The 23,149-nt window shown below is 39.5% G+C and overlaps 1 protein-coding gene across 3 annotated transcripts in view; it reads left to right on the top strand.

The window, feature by feature from the left end:
- cadm2b (cell adhesion molecule 2b) overlaps window positions 1-20,416 on the top strand; it is a 139,603-nt gene extending 119,187 nt beyond the window's left edge. For 2 of the 3 annotated variants that reach the window (XM_037087832.1, XM_037087850.1), the window contains 8 exons: window positions 3,905-4,057; window positions 4,820-4,957; window positions 11,488-11,646; window positions 11,951-12,041; window positions 12,220-12,398; window positions 16,954-16,980; window positions 18,782-18,904; window positions 19,012-20,416. In XM_037087832.1, the coding sequence (XP_036943727.1) occupies window positions 3,905-4,057; window positions 4,820-4,957; window positions 11,488-11,646; window positions 11,951-12,041; window positions 12,220-12,398; window positions 16,954-16,980; window positions 18,782-18,904; window positions 19,012-19,130 (989 nt within the window). In that variant the 3' untranslated portion in view covers window positions 19,131-20,416. The remainder of the gene's footprint in view (window positions 1-3,904; window positions 4,058-4,819; window positions 4,958-11,487; window positions 11,647-11,950; window positions 12,042-12,219; window positions 12,399-16,953; window positions 16,981-18,781; window positions 18,905-19,011) is intronic. The other variant, XM_037087841.1, reaches the window with a different exon arrangement.
- Window positions 20,417-23,149: the final 2,733 nt, after the last annotated feature.

The raw sequence follows: 23,149 nt of genomic DNA on the forward strand, positions 1-23,149 counted from the left end.
CCTTGTGCTCATGACACCACCATCACTTGTTCCTGACATGACTGTCATCTCATAAAGAAATGATATTAACGTGGTATGTCACATATTGTCGAAATGTTTATATGATACGATGATATGATAGATGTAAAATGTACAGATGTATCCATAGGCCCATCCCTGGTATTATTAAACATACAATGTCAGTGTTTTGTTTGTATTTTTGTTTGTTTGTTTGTTTTTTCGCCATTCGGGTAAAAAAAAAAAAAAAAGGTTCTTGGACATAATAAATTCAGATACTGTGACTTTTAGTAAAATTTGATAGAGTTTATGAAACTGAATCTGTCAAATGACAGTCTCAGAAAGGTCTACTATTGACATGTTCGCTGGTGTGAAGGACTGTCAAGGAAACAAGGCAAATAGTACTTTGCATTAAAGGGCCATAGCAACAGTATGCCTTGCCCTGAGGGAGAACCGGGATGTCAGTTTTACTGATTTGAGACAGCCTTGGTAAGGCCTCCATCACAGGAGATGTACTGCGCATTAAGCTGCCATGCTGCAAGGCTGTAGCATACACAAGGTCAGGGTGCAGATTTATGCTTCCTCCTAAGCAGAATGAACAGCACAGGAGCTATCTAGGGTTTGGGGGAAATGAACCTTTTCATCACATTGATTTCCTAAAGCACCTGGAAAAAAGCTCTGTCAGCCGCTGGCATTTGGGTCTGATTGTGACGGATCTGCACACAATCTGGGCCTCTAGCCTGGATTGGATTCTAGTAGTATGGTTTCCTGGCCATATGCTGTTTGAGTAATAGATAACACTTGTCTTTGGGTTATTCAAACCTTTGTACATCTCATTCTATCAATATGTCATTGATTCACGTGCTGCGTAGTGCCAGTGGTTGTCCAAAAAAAACGCATCAGTCAAGTCCATCTTTTGTTTAACTATAAGTTGTTTCTCAGCCACTGCTTGGGCTCAAACTCTCTGAATCAGTACTGTGGCTGCTGGCATTTAGTTTTAGTTCTGTTTTGATGGTAATGTGATATTATTCAGTAGATACAAAAAAAATGAGGTTTAGCCTTCTCTGTACTTTAAATGTCACTTGAAATAATCAGAAGTCGGTAGTGTATTTGGTCACTGTTCTGGCATTAAAAGAGATCATTTCCATCTTTAGTGTAAGAGGAAATGTTCAAATGCATTTTAAAGTTCATTATTTCAGAGAACAGCGGTTGATGTCCACTTCAGTTCATATTAGCTTCAATAGACTGCAGAGACAAAGAAACTTCTAGAAGCACTACACAGCATGACCCAAATGCTAAATGGATTTGCATTTTTTTTAAAGCACCAGCTACTGAAAGTGCTTTACAACACGTGCAAAATGTACATATTCAGTCACACGCTGCTGGCAGAGGCTTCCATGCAAGGTGCTGACCGGCTCATCAGCTCATGATACAGCACTTCCAAACTGCTTGACAATATTTCTCTGTTGTCTAACCATATGTTCAGAGTGTTTCAGATGGTCATAATTTCTGGTGTACAATGGCTAAATATGGAACTATGGATCAGGAAGGCAATGGTGCTCACTCCAGCCACATTTTGCCAAAACGATGACTGTCCATGTAGATGTAATGCAGAGAAGTGAACTTGAGAAGTTTATATGGGTATTTTAATTATTCCGCTGTTTCTCAGAATTCTTTTCAACATTCAGTCTGTTATAACGGACATAAATTCAAGCTGATTGCGGATGCAGGAGCAAACAGCAATTTTGTTTTTGTTACGCCTACAGAGTTTGGGTGGAATATCACTTTAACCAAAAGATGTCTGTTTTCTTTAACAAATCGTCTTAGAAAGGAGCCAGAGCATTTATCAGCATCTCAGAGGTGTTTGTGCTTTCAGGAACATGGGGTTAAGAAGAAAAGAATCCAGTCTGTTTTCTCCCTGTCTTTCCTCTGTGCGTTTCAGAGATAGGAGGATATGGGCCAGGGGAAGTACAGTATGTCATCTTGTCCAAAGCTTTGATCCTCTCAGCCTGTACTTCCATAGCTTTTGAGTTCCTGTACAGTCTTTGCTTAGACCCCATCACCTCTCCAATGCATCAATCCACCAAAGGGTTTGCTGTTTTCTGCCAGAGCCTCTGGGCATTTTCAAGCTCTGTAGTGAGGATGCTTAACTACAAAGAACATCAGGCAGCTTTGTTTCAGGATGCAGTTTGCCACAGTAAGACTATCAAATGTTTGTATTAAGCCCCGTAGCACATAATAAGCTGGCTCTCTGATGGCACAGCTTGTTATTAAAATTTAATTCTAGCTTGAAGATTTTGTTTTATTTATGCTACTCTTTATTCTTGGTTAACAAAGAGTCTCTAATAAGAAACTTCTGAGAGCCATCAGTATCTTTACAGCCAATCTTTATATTTCTCTTTTTAGTCTGTGTGTGATTATAAGATAATGATCATCAAACGACGGGATGTAATTGAAGCTGAAGAACACGGTTGTTGATAATGACCTACATCAGTGAAAATCTAATAATCACTTCAGCCAATCTAATTTAACTGTGTATCACATGTCTGCTGTGTATGCGTATCGCTAAAATCAAACAAACGGGAACGGAGCAGGTGATTAATGATTTCCAAAGAGACGTCTTCTTTATCTGGCACCATGTTACATTGGCTACGTTGATTAAATCCTAATCAACACCTACTTCTGCTGCATTTTGCCAGATTTGCCCCTGTGTAGTGCAATCCAATAGAGTTCAAATTACCTCAGATGAAAGAGTGCCCGTGGAGAGAGCTGGCCAGGCCCAAAGGGAGCGAGGATTAAGAATGTGTAATGCATTCAATAAAGAGCACTTTTCCTCCTGCCCTCTGTGGTTGGTCGTTTGTAGGAGCAGGTGAATCTGAATTTGAAATTGTATAAGAGATGACAGGTGAGAGATGACCTTTTTCAGCTCAGTTGTCTGAGGGAGCAGTGGTGAAGGTTTCTGGTATCTTAAGAAAACACTGAAAGGTTTTATTTCAAGCTGTGTTTTCAAGAATGCTCATTGTAATGTTTAGTGGGTTGAACTTTAGAATAACAACCATGAACAAGTGGTACATTAATAGTTAATTAAACATTAGTTAATGTTTCTTTTCACTATATAAATGCATAATAAACCATTTATTGAGAATTGCTTACTGTAAAGTTACAAATGATGTTTGAAATCTGCGTAACGGGTAAATAAATACTATGTAGTTCATCTATAAAGATTATTTCGATGTCTGTTAAAATAAAGTCTGTTCCACTGTTATGCATAACATATTTAATGTCTTAGTTTCAAAACAAAGAAGAATAAAACTAAAAGAATGTGCTTAAAATAACTAATTTCAACATCAGCGAAACAATAAAATGACGAGACAAAACCACCGACAGTTAATAAACACTGTATGAAATTATTTGACTTTATTCTGTTAGTATTTTTTTGTTAGTATTTTTTTTTTTCTTGGTTAAGTGGTTCTGTATTAGGCCAGGCAAAGGTTTTTGTATCAATGTACAAATAGAGAAATGTCACAGAGAGCCAGTTGCTAAAAGTATTAAAGTGAGTGTAAATCAATACCTAGAATGTAAGTGATTACCCAAATAGATATTGTAATCTAGAGCTATAAGCTTTCTCTGCTGCAACGCTTCACTGCATCCCGCTGATGCATTCTGTATTCTCACTGACTGTGAATCGGTCTGTCAGCCTAGAATGCAAATGTAAAGAAAAGGTTTCAAGCCATTGGCCACAGTATTTGTTTGCAGCATTTGACAACTATTTGAAATACCTGGTAGTGCAGTGCATTAGCCTTTGTTCTGCTAAAGGTCATCTGAATTACAAATGACACTTCTACAAGTTAATTGCAATCCCTGAATTCAGCATTTCTTTGTGTGCGTGTCGTCATGTGTTACACAGCTCTGAGGGACCACAGAATCGAGCTGGTGCGAGCCTCGTGGCAGGAGCTCACCATCAGAATCAGTGACGTCAGCCTGTCAGACGAGGGCCAGTACACCTGCTCGCTCTTCACCATGCCTGTCAAGACCACCAAGGCCTTTCTCACTGTTCTGGGTGAGCATGTTTTCGATATTTCTCTGCTTTTGGCTAATTCTTCATGTTCTGACAGCATGAATAGCAGCACATTTTAAATTGAATTCCTCTGCTCACTCTTCACCACGCACTTGTTGCTTTGTAGGAAAATAAGATTTCTGCTTTACATTTTATGAGCTTGTCTACAAGAACAAAGATGAGAGTTTGGCTTGCATGCACACAGTGATTCTATATTGAATTCTCAGTGGGCCACAGAAAACTCAACCTTTTCCCATGTATAAGCCTGACAGGTGTGTAAGAGAATATGTTGAAATACAGAAAAGTAAAAGTCAACTCCCACGCACTGTTCACAATTACAATGAATGTATTTAGACTTGTGTTTTGTAAGATGACCTTTTGTCATCTAAAAGCCAGACAAGAAGAAAGTATGTGATATTATCTTGTTCAGACATTTCAGGAAATGTATTTTTAACTTCATATATTAAGCTTCCCATTTCTTTTTAATCATCATCTCAATAAGAATTCTTTGTTGTTTTGTTTCTGGTTGTTTTCCGTTGTTACTAAATATACTAAATACTAAATTTGTGCTTCTCATTACTTTTCACTTCACCTTTAAAACATAAACCATTTAAAAGATTCTCAGTAAATCAGTCAGTAAATCATTTCCTATTGTCAGAGGAATAAAGCCTAAATGCATCCCACCCACTGGGTTATTACCCAGCTCATCATATGCTGTGTATGTATTCAGTGTGCTATTTATATGTATATTTCCATGCACCACAGGAGTGCCAGGGCGACCGGAGATCACAGGATTCACCAAGCCTGCAATGGAGGGGGACGTAATCACCCTGACGTGCACCACATCGGGCAGCAAACCAGCCGCCAACATCCGGTGGTTCCGAAATGACAAGGAAGTCCAAGGTAAGCATGTGGTGTGGATTTCACAGAGCATTGTATCCTCTGTTACCACTTATACCCTCTTGGAGACATCATTACTGTCAAGTCATTCAGCATCCCTTTGTGCTCATATTCATGCATTGTTCCACTGGCCGGGGGGTTTAGCGGTGCCATGATTTGCCTGGCTCATAGCCAGCATTGCTGCTGTCATTGGAACCTGTCCAAATGCTGCTGGACTGTGGAGTAGCTGTCCACATTTCACTACCTGACCAAGGTGAAGACATACAGTCGTGCCTCTTATTGATTCTAATTATAAAATCAAGTGTACTTCAACTAGAAGTCGTGTACAGCATTTTGTTTTCCCTGTTAGTGGCACTAAAGTAATAATGTACTCAGCTGGATGATTAATAGAAACACAAATCAATCACACGACACTAACGGCGGTTATCAAAAATGAAAACGCTGATGTTTGAGTTCTGCTCACAGGCAATTTACACTGATGTAAAACAGAGAAGCAGCGAAACCTCACATTTTAATAGCTAGGCAACAGGCAAGTGTTTCTCAATAATGTTTTCAATCAAGCAATTGATTTATTGCCAGATTATTTTCCTGTTGGTCAAACATAGCATAGTGAAGGATCATGTTTTAGTGAAGACTATTCTTCTTAAAGAGGAAGATTGTTAGCAGCTGTGTGCTTCATGTTTTGTGTTCACCAACAAAGACATTTTTAGGTGAACACAAAATATGAAATCATCCCATGGTTTCAAATTCTCTGTAGAACATGTGAGGAGTTGCTCCTCAGGTGGTGCTCAAGCATAGTCAAGCGAGCATACAAGGAACGCAAACTTAGAACGGCCACATAACTAGCATTACCCAGACTGAAAAAAAAAAAACAGCAACAGAGACAATGCATTAGGCAGCAGATGGTGCAGTGTAATGTGTGCTGATCACACTAAACCAGCAGAAGTTTTCGGTGGTTTCACACTGTGCTCCTTACAAGCTTTCACTTTCTTGTGTACCTCTTTCCAAACCGTCTGAAGCTCTGCACTTTGTATTGTTAGAGCTTTTATCACCGTATCATTTCTGCTTAAAAAAAAAAAAAAAAAAAACACAAAAAAGACAAAAAACGTTAAAGAATAGGATTGGAATGTTTTTCTTCAATTTGATGGCAGAGGTAAGCTGTGTGGAGCTCTTTAATGTAATGGAGCCTGCTGCAGAGACTCTGTGTGACAGTTGCTCTTTATTGAAGATTTGCACTAGAGAGCTTTTTCTTGGTGGTTCTGTCTGTGTCTGCCCAACATGGCATGATGATTGATGGGAGAGGGGCTGGGATATGAAGTTTTCTTGTTGAAATGACGTGCACGTAGATTCCTGAAAGGCCAGTGGAGAGCTGGCACACAGCATCACAACCAGACTCGCTGTCCATCTCAAGAGGCACCGAGGATGATCTCTTTTCTGCATTAAGTCTTGAGATGTACCTTAAAAAATATTCATAGCTCAAAGCCTAATAGTCTTAACATATGTGGACATATGCACATAAAGTAAATGTCAAAAAGTAATTTAACATGGTTCCGGAGGTGCCACAGTTCACTCAAAGCTCTGACTTTTTTGTGGCTAAGAATAAAAATGCAATGCCATCATACCATTCCCAGCAGGCGGCACAGATGTTAATGAAGGAAAATCAAACCAGAGATTAATTCCATACATTTGAATTTGATGTATGAAATTACACTGATGTGTTATGTGTGAATTGCATATCTCTAAACAACATCATGAGCGCCATGTCTGCCCCGACCTGGTGTCTTGTATACAAATGTTCTTTTATTAGTTTTACCTGCATACGGTGGGTTTTATTAAGCCGCTTGGGCAAACAGACCCGGTGTGATGCATCTCCAAGTCAAAGAGAGATAAAACACAAAGCAGAGACTGGAGGGCTCGACATAAAAACTTCATTTCCATGTCAAAGTGTCAAAGAGGAGGAATGTCAATCAGTGCTCCAGAACCAAGTCTTTTATAGGTTGCACTTTAAAGCTTTCTTTAGCGAGTATGTGCTGGGAGCAGCATGTTTTGCCATTGGTTCTTCTGCGGTAGATCATTGCCGCCAGTGTCTGCTGTCAGTCAAATCTATCCCCACTGGGGGCCCAGTCTACAAAGCTCCAAGATGACAGCAGGTGTAATAGCAAAAACATGTCATATTTATTTCATGCTCTGATGATTTGTTTTTCAACAATTTATATTAGACGCACACAGCATTACAAACCTCAAAATGCAACTGTCATCCAGTGTCAAATAATTTGTTTGCAGAGTATAGAGCCATACAAATTACTTGTGTCGCTGAATGACAGCTCGGCTTCAAATTGTAATCTATTGAGGAAAAAATCCACCCACTGTCACTCTCTGTGCATACATAAAGTGGCCTATATATTTTATTTCACAGTGACACAAAGGCACCATACAATACACAACAGCTCCATCACAGTGACTCATTTTATATTCAGCTAGGCAAGATAAGAGACAAGATGAGGCAGTAGACAATGAATTATACGCACACACACACACACACACACACACACACACAATTTATTGCTTTTCTGTATGTATGTAATCAATAAATATGTGAGCTCCTTCATTAAGAATTGACCTCACATCCTGTTCTATAAAATCAAGCTGAGCAAAGATGAAATATCACAAACTTTCATTTTTACACTGATTGCTGACTTAAGTGTTTGCGACATGTTTTGCAAACTTAATTGTCAAATGTGAACAGCAACAAAAGTAACTAAAACTTTCTCCAATCAGTGGGAAAATCTGTCAAGACAAGTTTGCTACCAAACAATACAATAAGTCCACTTGATGACTAATCTGAGAGGTCTGATGATTGCAGTGTCTCCCACACACAGTAACTGCTATCATGAAGAGTTGGGGCAGTGAGAAAATTAATATGAAAATCGCTCCATGTTTCCAGACAACTTCTGGCCTTCGTGTCTGGATCTTTGTGTCACCGCACAGAAATGATAACTTGATGTCATCGTAACGTTGCTTTGAACTGCTGCTTTCATTCCAACTTAATATAACAAGCTCTCTTCACCATCTGGTGATATTTCAGAAATCATTGACGGATCACTTTTAGTTTTTCGGTGTGGTTATTTATTTGGTTATCATCTGTTTCTGAGAAGATTTACCCTCCACATCAAAGCCATAATCCAGAATTCGATCAAGAGTCTCATTAACACAGGAGAATGACATGACCATTCTATTCAGTACCTGCAGCCATGTGTTACTGCAGTTACTAACACATCATTCAAACCGTGACATTTATCAATTATGAGTCCAACATCTGTTGACCTACCTTTTGAAACCACAATTCCCTTCACTTAGAATATTTTCTAAATGTCCTCTGTTCACCCACTCTCTACATTTAAAGATTCAGAGGAATTTCTGAGGATTTTACAAATGAGCCACATTACATGAATATACCAGCATATGTTGTAGAACCTCAAAGTGCTTCCTCGCATCTATTGCCGAAGATGGTTTTGAGCTATTTTTAGACAATGTACACTCGCTTTTCCCCAGCAAGTCCAACTTTAGTCCAAACTAATCTGTTTATCCCTTTAGGAGTTGTTAAAAAAAACATCCATAAACTAATAAAGTTTAAAGGGCTTGGAAGCTGGGGAGAACGTCGTAGAAGGATATGGATTCATATGTGTTGGTCAAATGTAGATCAACCTTTTTCAAATATCAATGCATCAAAAGGAATTCATTTGTATGATAAAGTCATTAAGAATAGAAACACAAACATGATAAAAAAGTATTTCCTAATTCATTTTTCCGAAACAAGCGTGACTATATTTATGGCTCTTAACGTGCTTCACTCTGTTCTTTCATAGAACAGATTCAGACATGTAAACAAAGACTAACTGACCTCGAAAAATACAGTATCATCGACAGAAGTGCTAATGAGTGGATTAAACCAACACTGTGTGGACATATTTAAGCATTCTACTACCCAAGACCACAATGATGGTACTGGTAGAAAAATCATGTATGCTGTCTCACACAGGAACCTAACCACAGATTCACTGGCAGAATATTTGTTAGCTTGTTCCTTAAGCCTCTTCACCCTCCAACTACAAAACACAAAATGTACAAGGTTCTTCATCAAGGATAAACCAGTTCCAAGGTCAAATTAAAGACCCCACCGATCGCTGCATGAGGTTTTTGTTTCTCGTGAATGTGAGTTTATATTTTAAGGGACTTTTTAACAGCAAATTAATTTAGGAAGTAGGTCACAGAATTAAATGAGATTTTACCAATAATTACTGGTCAGCAGGCAGCAGGTTGCAAATTGTACTGAGCAGGAGCTTCAGGCATAAAAAAGAACATGTTTTGAAATAGCTTGAAAGTTGGAAAAAAAAAATGGATGTGCTAGTAGGGTATGCCGCTGATGCTCTCATGAAATAATCAAAGGCTCAAATTGTTTTGCTGTTATTTCTTCAAGGCTAAGCACAGCTTGAACCGATGAAAATGAAACAGTAATAATCCGAAGGGAACCCAAATTTTAAGTCTTCCAAATTCCACCTGACCAAACCTGATTTTACTGTTATTAAACTATAATAATAGGTCTACACAAAAATCAAATCGAATTCTCCCACTGAAGTTCTCGTTTGTTAAAAAGAGACGCCGACGTCCTGAGGATGTGAGCGCCCCCAGTGGCCTGATCGTAGATCTGCTCGCCTCTTGGGGTTCTGGTTCAAAGCAAGTTCACCTGGGCACATTCACATTGGTATGAAAGCTGCTCTGCGTGCTCTCTGGCGATGCTAGCAACTGCCTTGAAAACAGACTGACAGCTTCTCTGTGGCAGCTCTGATGCTGCAGGCGTCTTGATGAATGAGAGGAAAAGCTGGAGAGATTTGTGTTTGACGCCACAAAGCTACAGTACCTGCTATCCGCCTTCTGTACTTGACGGCAAGATGCAAGGCCTTTGGCTCTCAAATACATGGCCACTGACTTTCCTGTCTGCTCAAATGATATGTAATCAGGTCTCAAATTAATCTAATTTGTGATGCATTAATCAGTACAAGTGTGATGTCCATGGCCCACTATTAAGTTTCAGTTTTGGAGTTCCAAGTGAAAGAGTTTGGGCATCCTTACTGTTGCTATTAATATGTCAGGTTTTATCAGTAATTCATTTAAATCTGATTCAGAAAGAAGGGCATTGCTTTCAAATAGCAAAAATACCAGATGTCAATTAACAAAAACTGTCAAGTCTACAAAAAATAGTTATGTTCCTGTCAGTGTAGAAAAGTTCATCTCGCCTTCTATTCTCATCTTATTCAACACAACAAGTAATCACTTATCACTTAAGTAATTGCTGTGTTAAAGATGAAGAAGAATTATTATTGAATCTGTCAACCTCAAAGCAACAGAAACTATACAGCTAGCAGCGGGAGTTGTAACAGCCTTAGCAGTAGTCGAGGTTTCAGTGGAAAGTCCAATAAAAAATTAATCCCCTTCGCACATGACAAAATCAAAGAGAATCATTGGAGTGGAACAAATAGGACAGATCAGCCCAAAATGATGATGATATGGGTGATCGGGGTTTCATTGCAAGGGGCTGTTAGCATTTAATAGACCAAGGGATTGAACAATTCGTTCGCTGTGTATGTGTGAGTATTTGTGAGTGAAGGAGTGGAGTGAATACATACGTGTATGTATTGATCGGTTCAGGTTTGCAGTGGATGGTAGAGAGTCCAGAGAGAGGAAGAAGTGGAGGGGGGGAGATTATAGTGCAGTGAGGATCTAAGGGGGTGAGGAGGATAGCAGTTTCAGTTGAAAAGTCCTTCTGAGGCTGTCGTCTTTGTCTTTTTTGCCCTGTTTAGGTGCATTAGCTTTGTAAAGCTTCAGAAAAGTGACACTACCACACGAAGCGTTGACAGGACAGCAGCAGCAAAAAACAAAGAAATGCTTCCAATTATAAGCTAAGAAGCATCTCTAAATGAAGACAACATCACAAGGCAAGGAAACAACAAACGCAAATCAAGATCTGAAGCTGTGTAAAGGGTGAATGTCTGGGTATGAAACTAAGACAAAGGAGAAGGAATGAAAGTGAAGGTGTGACTACAACTATGGAAATCTACCCCGCACTGCCGGGGGAGCGTGTGCCTGTTTGTGTTGACTGGGATGTTTGAGAGATGGTCCTTGAGGAGCAAACACACCCAACCAACCGAGTCAACGCTCGCACTGCTCTCCCTTCACTATTCACTCTATTTTGACTTGACTTTCAAAGGCCAAGGATTCTCTCCCTCAAAGGAGAGGCAGTGAAAACAACAACAACAGCAGCAACAACAACAACAACACTGCAGTCTGTGTCAGAAAAGATACATCCTCAAAATAAAATTTCATCTTTCTCGCTTTTTAGTAAACGTACAAGCTGGTTTCTTTTTTCCAAAATGATTTTTTTGCATGAAGGGCTTCAACAAAATCCCAAACTGTTCCCCAATAATATTATTAATTCACAAGTACATTGGATCCCTGTTCATTTTCTGTCTCTGCAGGCTCTACGAAGGTGAATGCCACAGGAAAATCCTTCACAGTGAGAAGCAGCCTCCAGTTCCAGGTGGACAGGCAGGACGATGGCGTCGCCTACACTTGCAGTGTGGAGCACGTGTCTCTTACCAACCCCTACATGACGACTGAAGTCCTGGAGGTCCACTGTGAGTGCAATCATACACACCTTGTGCAAAGCTGGATTAGGTGTAAGATTAGCATTGAGAAGAAATACAAGGATTGAGATTACATTTATGTCTCCAGGTTTAGCTTTGCATTTGCTCAGGATTAGTGTAGGATTAGTTTGCAGGTAAGGGATTAGTACCAAAGCAGAACAGGGATATGGGCTAAAGCTAAGAGCTGCCCAATGGGTAAAGAACTAACTACTGTTGTACTTTGTCAGTGTTAGAGTTAAAGCCTGTAACACACAGTGCTGTCGAAGTGTTGGAACCTCTGGTCTCTTCCTCACAGATGCTCCCCATCTGGAGATCACGCATTCATTGATTATTCCACAAGAAGGACAATACCTAAAACTGGAGTGTGTTTCCATAGGCAACCCGATGTAAGTTTACATTTAATCACAATTCAAATTTGGTGGCAGTTACTTGCATGAAACTGGTCTTGAAATGTGATTCATTCATTACAAAAATAGTTCTTCAGTTTATTCATCATTTCTTTATTTTCAGGAAATCATTAGCAGAGAGATGAAAAGAAAATATTGCTGTGATTTTCTTTCCCAGACCTGAACCGGTGCTGTGGTCCAAAGATGGAGGAGAGCTGCCAGACATCGAGCGTATGATTGTGGAGGGAAGGGAACTAACCATCACCACACTAAACAAAACAGACAATGGCACATACCGCTGCGAGGCCAGCAACCACCTGGGGACCAGCAGTGCTGAATATATACTGTTTGTATATGGTGGGTACTGCCACGGCTAGTCTTGTTATGGATGATCAGTTTTGCTGTTGCTTCTTATTCAAGGCTTTCCTGTAACTCAAAGACGGGTGGTGTTCCTTATAAACATACAAATCCAGCAGAGAAAAACAGAAATAAAACAGTACAATAACGGAGCAGTGATAGCTACTTTAAACATGAGTAGAATAGAAGAAGCCAGCATCTCCTGGAAGTACAGAAATTTTGACTTTTTGATGTTTTTATTGAAACGTATAAATTCATTACCGTATGCATACATTCTTTCAGTTCAAGCATGTTTAAATAATCAGCTGATTGGTTTTTATATTCAGCAGAGAAACAAACGGATGTCAATGGGTGCCTGGAACAGAGAAGCAAATGCAATTCTTTAAAATGCTGTAACATGATAAATGGACAGGACTTATCCAAAACTTTCCAGTACCTTACAGTTTGCTCACTCACACACTGATGGCAGCGGCCCATTGGGGTCACACCAAACATGTAGGTAGAACAACAACTACCAACTCCTCCAGTAATGGACGACCTGCTCTAACAGCTGCCCCATTTGAGTTTGCAAAATGAGGCAGCTGTGATGTGAAATGTATGTAATTTATAGTAAACAGGATAAAACCTTATGGTCCGTTAATGTAAACCTAATGAATTACGTTGCATTTTCTGCCAGGTGGTATTGTGGGATGTAATTAATTACAATAAAAAGGCTTCCAACAACTGACCACAAATATGAGGATAAGAATAATACGTTTATTTTTCAAGTGTTACTAAATTTGTGTCATTTTTTGGTTCATATATATGAAAGTTATGGATAATTCCATTTTTGGACCCGCACTGATAGTGTTAAAAAAAAAAAAATCTGTAGTCTCGCAGGACACCAGTTTGAAAACTATTTCCTCAAAAATTAAATTCCAAATCTTGCCCTGGCAATGTGCAGGATAACCCAGTTTACCTCACCGTACTGTACATATCACTGCACAGGTTTAGCTTTTGGACTCTTCCTATGAGGAAACAGGAAGAAAGTGTTAAGGATGCAGAATTTAGCTTCCGAGTACCGCCTGGAGGAGAGATAAGTTAATCCCGAGACAGTGGAGCGGCTGAGAGAATAAAGACAGCATGGTGCAGGAAACGGATCATTAAGGCCTCTGCAGCACATGTTTATAACGTTTATCAAATACAGCCAAGTAATAAAATACAAAAACAAGGACAGAATATTAAAATTCAACATGGATTTATTTGTTTCCATTTTTGCCAATTAAACAGTCCCACACGAGAGTGCAGTTTGTTTGGGAGCGACTTATCACAGCTCAGACGCTGGACTTATTCAAGCTCACAAGCAGTTAGTGGATGCACAGCAGCTTCTTTGTTCGATTTTAAAGGCAGGGGCTTTTTGGTGAGAGAAAAACCCTTCATTGGGAAAAGGAGGATGACACATTCATCCTTTCGTTTTTTGTTATCTCAGTCTCTTTTTTTCAGCATGCTCATTGAATGGGGAGAGGCATCAATGTCAGGGTAGTTCATGCCATCCTGTCATATGTGGGAACCTATGATGGACCAAAGTTTCAGTGCTCACATTTCAAAGTCAGAGAGAAATTTTTTCAATTATTTTTTATTCAAAAAGAAACATTTTTTGAGTTATACATGTGACAGGGAGCTGTTTTTTTCACTTTTGCAGCTTAATAGAGGAACTGGCGAGGCTTATAACCCTCTCACACTTTATACAAAATCTGTGGATACTAGGGAAGGATGAAAAACTGAGCCGAGTAGGTAAAAGATGTGTGAGACGGGTTCATTTCCACTGATGATGACAGTCATTCTTCAGAGCTACACCGTGTCTGGCTGAATACTTACCGGGTCTCTTCGGATCATCTCAGCCTCTAAGCCTAATTTGCTAATGACAGGAGAGCTGAGAAGCAATAAATGTCATCGCTCTGCCGCAATTTATCACCGTCTGCAATTACGCTCCTTAATACACTGTATTAAATAAAGCAAGGAAACAGTGTATATGATAATTACTCTGAGTGAGATGTTAGAGCGATGGTAACAGATAGTTTGGTTAAGTACAGTTGAGAAATGGCAGCTATTTGTGATGCTGCAGCACTGCTTATTAACCTCTTCCCCTCATATTTTCCTCCTTCATTAAACATTTTCACCTCAACAAGCATGACACCTGATGAGTTTTACATTCTCTGTGTGTGCCTATTTACCAACCAATCATCAATTGCTTGGAAATTTAATAGATGTAAGACACATGAGTCGCTCATGCATGAGTCATCCTTTCCGAACGATATTGCTTTCAAAGGAGACATTCACCCATCCAAATATCTCAGATGCAGGTGCATTAGAAGGAATCACTTCACTCTTGAGAAAAGAAGATCCTGCACACTGCTCTTGCATTTATGTATAATACTAATGTTTGAGAAAGGTCCAGGGGGACTGAACTTTATGCATCAGTTGATGCTGAGTAAGACCAGTGTGCAGAGCCGTCTTTCCTCTCATCCCAACGATATTGCCAGAAGAATTTAGCCCGTCAGATCTTGAGTCATTATTTAATAATCTGTGCCTTCTCTTCATTATTTTGCCAGTATTCAGTAAGGTGAACGACCAGAATTAACCCACTCCACCAGTCTCGCGCAGTAATTGATTTGTGCCGTTTGATTTTCCTGCAAGTTTTCTCATGTTGAGCCTGTCCCCTGCGGAGAGGTTTGTTTTTCTCCCCGTCGTTCCTGTTTTCATTTAGCGGACGTCATCACCTTAGTGCCTCCATCCTCAGCGTCCCTGCCTCCCTCTCTAGCTTCTGTTCTTCCAATCTGCTAATGCCGACATTCCCACGTCGGGCATAGGCAGTCACAGCTGCATTTGCAGGTACGCTTGTAACCCCTCCATGGCCCCGCCTCAATGCACTCACAACACTGACACTGAACACACAGTTGATGATTGATGAGCTAAGAACAGTCTTTGAGCTAGAAAATAGCATCGTTTTACTGGGTGAATTCCATGCTGTCTATTTGTTTTGTTTCCTCTCTGCTTCATTTTTTATACACAGCAGCGTTACCCCACCAGCATTTTTATCACAGTTCCTGATTAGTTTTATTGTTGGGAGTTGACGATACACCGACGTCGTAGGAGTAAGTTACCACATCAGGTGGATGCTGTTTGTAAACCCACTGCACAAATTTACATCTTTGCAGAAGCAGAAAATAGAAAACATGAGTGTTTATACTTTGGTTCTTAGGATGAATGGTTTCAACCATTACACCCAAACAATAAGAACACATGCAATTACATTTGAATAATGATGATCAAAATCACATGCTCCATGTGTTTGCTTCAGTTTGTCTCTCCTGATGGAATTACTGCTGTAGTGTTTGTGTACTACTTTGCCATATTGAGCCACAAGAGCACTCTGCTGTAGAAAATGCTGAATGGTTGCCTTAACAGTCAAAATAGCTTTTGTGTAGCGATGGAGAAAACACAAATTATACTTAGATCTGGGATGATCTTTATTTTGATAATCAGCCCATTAACCTCAAAGTTGGCCCGGGGATTTTTTTTCCTGTAAACAAACAAAGGTTATGTTGTGTGTTACATCAACAAAATGTATCCTTGAGGTCTGGAGAACATGTTGAATGCCTCGCTCCCCGATGAAATATTTGCATAATTGTTTTGTTATAAATTGAGCATGTTTACGTTCATGTTTACTAGCTTGCAGTCTTTTTGACTGCCTTTCCGCAGAAGAGCTGGCAGGAATATGTAACGCCTCGACCATAATCATGTGGTTCATTGTGCTCATGCACAATATAAAGAAAACAGCCATCCATGGACAGTATAAACACACAAAAACACTGCTTCATAGCACTACAAGTGGTAAAAACACATTTCACAGGGTACCGCTAAACTGTAAGGGCTTGGCTTCTGTTGTAAAAAACTGTGATTTTAATTTTCCAAGCAACTTTGCCATTTGGCCGTATTTTCATACTGCTTCCTATCTTTCATCATAGACTGCCCAATACTTATTGAATACTAAGGTACAGGTGAATGATACCTGAATCTGAGATTGTTTAAAGTATTTTCCCTGGTTTTGAGATATTTTTCTTTAATGCTTCCAGTGCCTCTAAGCTAACACCTTTAATCAGTGGCAGTGGTGATGTCAGTGACTTGTTTCTCAGACATACTAGAACTATATGCATGGCTAGATGCCACCAAAGAAATAAGTGAAAAAATGTATTCATAGTTTTTGGTGTACTGACCCGTTAAGGATGTTCGCCCCAAAAATCTTTTGTCCCTCATCTTGTCCTAGTCGATGTATCTTGTGCTGCTCTCTCAGTGACCGTTTCCAGTGACTCCAGTTAAGCATGCATTTGGCTCTGACAGCAAGCTTCGCATTGCGTCACTTCTGCACGCTGTCAAAGTAAAAAAAACTCAGAGAAAAAAACAGACCATGCTAATTTCTCATGTTTCCTTTGAACTTTGTGGTCACCTTTTTTATCACGGTGTTGTTCCCCTCGTCTCCCCCTACTGCTGTCACTGTCTGCAACCATGGCAACAGCCAAAGACTTTCCAGGGCCTACAACAGGTAAATATCCCACTAGACAATCATTGCAAGCCAGATTTACAGTGTGTGATGCTGGATCTGGATCTGGGTCAGGACACATCACGACCTCCACACAGCATGAGCCAAACCATCACCATGCATGGATGCTCACTCTGCTGACGCCAGCTGCTTTCTCTCCAGCCATGTCACAGGCTGCATAAGTTATCACACAATATGTTTCTGGTTTGGTTTGTCTTTGCACAGTGAAATGAGTGGCTCTATCTGAATGGAGCTGGGCTGGAGATTGTATCTGTGCTGGTGTGTAAATATTTGATTTATGGTCATCTGATTGCAGCAGAAACGGAGGGGGAAGTCTAAAATTTATTTGTGGGAACTCTGATCACATAGCTCTGAAAATGTTTCTGTTTACCATATTTTTCTAGGTTTTATGTTTATTATTTAATCTATGTGCAAATCATGCAGTTGCATCAGTTTAGTTTGATATAGTATTTACTTTTTTTAGATAAATATACTGTTTATATTTTCAAGCGGTTTAAAATGCTTGGGTTTGTGTCGCTGCGAGCCTGGATGGAAACAGAATTGATGTCTCTGTTATCTGCTGAAGTGTCTGTAGCTTTCCTTGTGTGACAGTGTGTGTAGTTTCTTAGGTGTCAGTTGGTCCCAGGATTGATGTAAGAATAATCTGTGTACTTACAAGGGAATTAAATCTCAGAAAAATGTTTGGACAAGTATAAATACTTGATGGTATTTTACTCACACTTTATGGTGAAAGCATTAGTTGCAAGTTGTGTTGAGATGACAAGTTCAGATGCTGTGCAGCGAGAGCATTCCTCCTTGTCTTGTTCCTATGAGCAGTGTGCACCAGCTGAGTCTGACATGAAAATTGCTTATGCCCCTCGCTGACAGCGAAATCACCTGTACAGATCATTATGTCCATCGACATGCAACCAAACTGTTGTTCCAAAACAGTTATTGCCTCAGAGTCTGAAGCGCCTGCTTGTGAGTCCCTGATAAAGCAGTTGTGGTGATTCTATCCTGCATGGTTCCAAATAAACTGCATGTTTCACAACTTCATCTTTTTTTATTTTTAACTTCCCACACTTTGGGTTGCTGAAAATGAGGGTTGCATTCCGTTAACAGAGGAATATAACGAGGTTTGTTGGAACATCCCCGCCGTCATTTCCCAGGGTCACTTTGCAAAACTGAGCACAAGCCATAGCCATTCATCAGCTTGAGATAATGAGAGCACACGAGGTGCACAGTAAAGACACAGCCACTTACAGTTTATTACAGGACAGACACAAAGGCATGCTCCTGCTTGGGAAACCTTCAGCTCGCTCTCTGCCCGGAGGACGCCTCATGTTAAATAACACTTATTTAAAAAACCTGAGCCTCAGCAGCAGAATCTGGCCGTGAGCACAGGGAAAACACAAAAGACAGCATGTGTAGAGGCTATGGCAAAAATAAACTAAAACATCACTCAGGCCGAGACTGTCTTGCAGCACATTGCTGTTGCTCATGCCATATTTTGAATTGTGCAGAGATTTGTGGTATTTTCTTATGATTACTTCTTTTATGCCTCTTTTCAAGCACTTCAAAAGCAGCGATGTCAGGTTGCTCTGAATATGACAGAAGCTCATTTGGGACTGTTGTGCTTTGTGTGTTAGAGCTACATCTGTATTTTTCCAGGATAATTGTAGGGGTATAATGTTGTCGCTGCTGTTATATAATTCTCTACAGCTGCTTTAGGCAGCAACGGAAGGTGTTGCAGGTGTTAACAACATATCTCCGCTTTTCCCTCTCCGTCTCTGTCTCGTCTCAGATCCTAATGCTTTAGGACAACACGGACCTGACCACGCTTTAATCGGCGGTGTCGTTGCAGTCGTGGTCTTCATCACCTTGTGTCTGATAATAGTTCTCGGACGATATCTGGCCAGACATAAAGGTAAAAGAGGTCACTTGAGCTGCCTTGAATAACAATTTTCTTGCTCATTTATATGTCTGGCACTTCTCAGCAGAGGGATAACTTGCTGTGGCTTTGTATGTCTTCAGGGACGTATCTAACACATGAGGCCAAAGGAGCAGAGGACGCCCCCGACGCAGACACAGCCATCATCAATGCTGAGGGAAACCATGTGCATGCAGAGGAAAAGAAAGAGTATTTCATTTAGACCTCTGTTCCTCTCTTCCTTCGTTTCATGACAACTTTTGACAGCAGACATGCAATTTTAAGCTGCCTCAGCGTTACTACATGGCCTGTTTTGCTTTACTTATTATTCTTTTGTCTTCTCCAGAAAGCTCATGCTTGGATAACTTGTTTTGAAAGCACTCGCTGACAATATAGCCTTCTCCTTTTGTAATCAATGTAAACCATGTACAACTGGATTATTTCTGTTTCAGTTTTACGGTGCCTACAAGCTGTATATTTTTCTGCATTTTCTTTCTTTAAAATTCAGAAGCAACAGGAAATGTGTTTCAACTCACCTTACGAGTCAAGTCTATGCTTTTCAAAGTGTTTTGCTTTAAGATCAAAATGTGTTAAATGCATAAATGTATCAAACATCAACATTAGTAGACTCTTTTGAGGGATTAAACAGTGGTTTTGTATGTTGCCCGGGATTTGCCCCACCATGGCCGTGCTGCATTTGTTCAAAAAATCACAAAACAGACCAGACAATTTGCCAAAACAAAACATAGCAGCACAATCTCTGTAACTGTCTCGAGATGAAATCAACTCCCTCTTAGCACTGTCTGTATATTTCTGCATTGATTTACTTTCAGTTTCCGCTCATGCTGTTGATTTGTACCAACAGAGAACCAGTTCGAAAAATTAAAGCACAAAGTCTGAGGACTAACAAGGAGGGAAAACACATGAACAGTTTCTTGTCTCAGGATTCAATTTGAGTCTAGATGAAGAGATGGTGTCAGACATATGATGAAGATTTGAGTACTCTTGCAGATATCGTCATGGATGAGAAATTTTAATTTTGGTTGGCGATTTGATGTTTAATCCAAACTGAATGTGTGGAACCTTGTGGGGGTTCATTATTTATGTTGAATTTGATTGAACAACTATGCTCAATGTGTGGATATTGCTGTAACATACTTTGCTAACGTGAATATTGGTGAACAATATTGTTGAATCTTGGGATCCCTGACATATTGCAATTTGTATATTAGCATATACAGTATTTAAATTATTCCATGAGTCTTAATTTTTTCCCATTTATCTAAAAAGCAGTTGTTTTGCCAGACGGCATGTAAATAATGTGTAATTATTAAATTTTAGTAAATGATAGAACACTAGTTATAGCTTTTAATTTCTGGTCATGTCATTTCCCGTCACTTTGATGAGATTGTTTTCATACTTATGAAGATTTTTTCAAACAGGGATTCTAATGAAATGCTTATAATGTAAAAGAAAAAAAAAGAAAAAAAAATTAAAAGAAAAAAAAGATTCTGGTCAAAATATATGTATTTATCATTATGATTGATTGATTGACATTTATTATATAATACTATATTGATTGATATTATTGCTGTTACTAAAGTAGTTGTCTGACATTAACTTTTCCATTTTTTAATTCTGTACCTTATCATGACAAAACAATACAAGGATCACCGTTATGGCCTTTGAGTTTGCTGCAAACAGTACTAATGACATGTTGAGGCATTGGTGAATCAGACATCCCCTCACTGTATATAGTCACTGTATCAAAGACATTGAACCACATTGCCAATGCTCATACATGTTATTTTGTTAGTTCGATATGATGCTATAAATAACTCATTTTGTACAAAGTTTTAATCGCTGTAATTAATTTGCTTTTTATGGGGGATGTGTGAGGTTTGCTTTTTTCTCAGTATTGATATTCATTTTTCAACTATGCCACTGTAAAAAAGAAAAAAAAGAAAAGAAAAAAGAGAGACAAAGTGCGGATTAAAATATGAACAACTTGAAAACTGTCTTTTTGTTGTGACTAGGCTTGCACTTTAATGCACTCGAGAGTCATGCTTTGAGATCGTGAATTACAACGGTCACAGTATCAGTCTGCACAATATACAGTTCTATAAAAGGGAGCATATGTTGATGAGAAGTGCTGTGACCAAAGTTGCACTGTAATTGTTATTCCAAGCAACTGTTGAGTATTTCTCAGCCTTTAGTATTAATAATATATGCAAAGTGTTGGGGGATTAAAAAACCATGAAGCTCCTCAGGAAGATCGCCCGAGGCTCTCGGCTCTGCTCATGATTTGTGCATTAATACAGGGTGACAAAAGGAAGACTCGAGTCTCCCTGAATTCCTCCTCGTCTCACTGGAGCTGGGTTCGATATGCTTGAAGTGGCTTTATGAAACTATTTGCAGATGTCAACGCAGCGTGCTGCTGTTGCCCTTGTTTTCACCAACTTGAGAGAGGAAGTAGGCAGAGTGAGGCGAGGCACTTTGTGATTTGACATTATGGTCGAGGATGTTGGGATGCAGCTCATTTTAATTGGAAGTGAAGTAATAACACTTAGGATTAAACTTTATTGAACCCTGTGGAATTACTGAAAAAGCAAATATCAAAAGCATTTAATAGGAAAAAGACCACTGGAATAAATGCACTAAATAGATGGCAAAATGTGGGAAAGAGATTGAAGCAGCAATCGAGTGGAAACAACTCTTGAGGTAAAATATATGGAGATCTTGCCTTTGTAAGGGTGTGAAAAATGGAGGAGCAGTATGGATCACTGACTTATAGATTGGTACAGGTGTTACTAGTGTTCATGTATTCTTAATTAGTGTAAATAAGGATTACTGCTGGATAAATATGTGCTCTAGGTGAAGATTAGTATGCATTAAAATGCAGTCTATGCAAAATGAAATTGTAGTGTGCTTATGGAAATACCAAGGATGTATTAGGAACATATGGGAAAATTCAAAGAGTATTCCAAGAACATTGTGTGCACCTGCACATTGCAGCCACATTATCTTAACAAGGCCATATGTATGGAGATAAAGTGTAATGGTCTGTAGACGAGCATTATAAAACTACACCTTTTCAAACTTTGACTAAAGCAAATCTTACATTTAAAAGTAATCTGGATACTAACCCTGCCAATTTAGAAAAAGAAAAGAAAGCACCTTTTATAACCCATTATTGCTGCTTCAGTGACACCAATGAACTTTCTGAAATTTGAGGATGGATATAATGGCCTTGCGCAGATTACTGAGCTCATATCAAATATCTCGACATCCTTAAAGGGAGATCTCGTTCCAGGACACGGGGCTCAAGTCATTATGATCCTCCATTCTTCAGCTCCCATTGACCTTGAGCATAATGTTGCTTCCCAGCAGACTAATGTTGCCATTATCAACACACTGTCCGGGCCAACCATCTGCCTGCTTCGCACAACGCCTCGCTCCCCCCTCTCCTCTCGCAGAGACGGTTCCCAATGCTCACTTCATAATCATTACTACCAAAAGCCCAGCCAGTTCAAATAAACATCAGCTCCCACTATCACACTCCTTCGCGTTATTAAAAGCTCAGTGCTTCGTTAAGCTATGTAAATTGAGATAGACTGTCTTGAATAATGCCTGGCAGAAAATAATGCGAAGAATTCATCATAATTTAGTAATTGGATATCGAGAGGGAGAAACACTCATGTGCAATCGTAAATAGTGAGTTGGAAAATGGATTTTTCTTTTTACCCTTGAAATGTGAGAACCATACCGTGGGCAATGTAACAATCCCAGCATGACCTCTGAGGAGGCCTTGTAAGTCTTACTAAACTGAGGAAACTGATCCCCACTGTACCCTGTAGGCAGGGTCCATATCAGTCCTCCAGCTCACAATAAGCTCTTATCATAGCAGAACAGAAGTCTCTGACAAAAATCCTTCGGGGACGAATTGATATCTTTAAAAAAATAAATAAAATAAAAACATCATTACGCTTAAACATATTAGGTCTGCAGCATTATTCTGATTCTGCAATCTTGAACATGAATTCCTTGTGTTTGCAGTCCTGTAGAATTAAAAATAGTTGCCTTCTTTCTTGCATCTACAAGACTCTGGGAGAAAAGTTTTCTTATAGTAACTTGGACCAGTCTGAAATCAACACAGTTTGGATTTTTTTTTTTTTTTTCATCCCACAGTTCTGCTGTAGATTAGTGACAACTGGAGGAGCCTTAGCAACACTTTGCGAAAAA

Source organism: Acanthopagrus latus, chromosome 2 (genome assembly GCF_904848185.1).
Source record: "Acanthopagrus latus isolate v.2019 chromosome 2, fAcaLat1.1, whole genome shotgun sequence".
Classification (NCBI taxonomy): Eukaryota; Metazoa; Chordata; class Actinopteri; order Spariformes; family Sparidae; genus Acanthopagrus; species Acanthopagrus latus.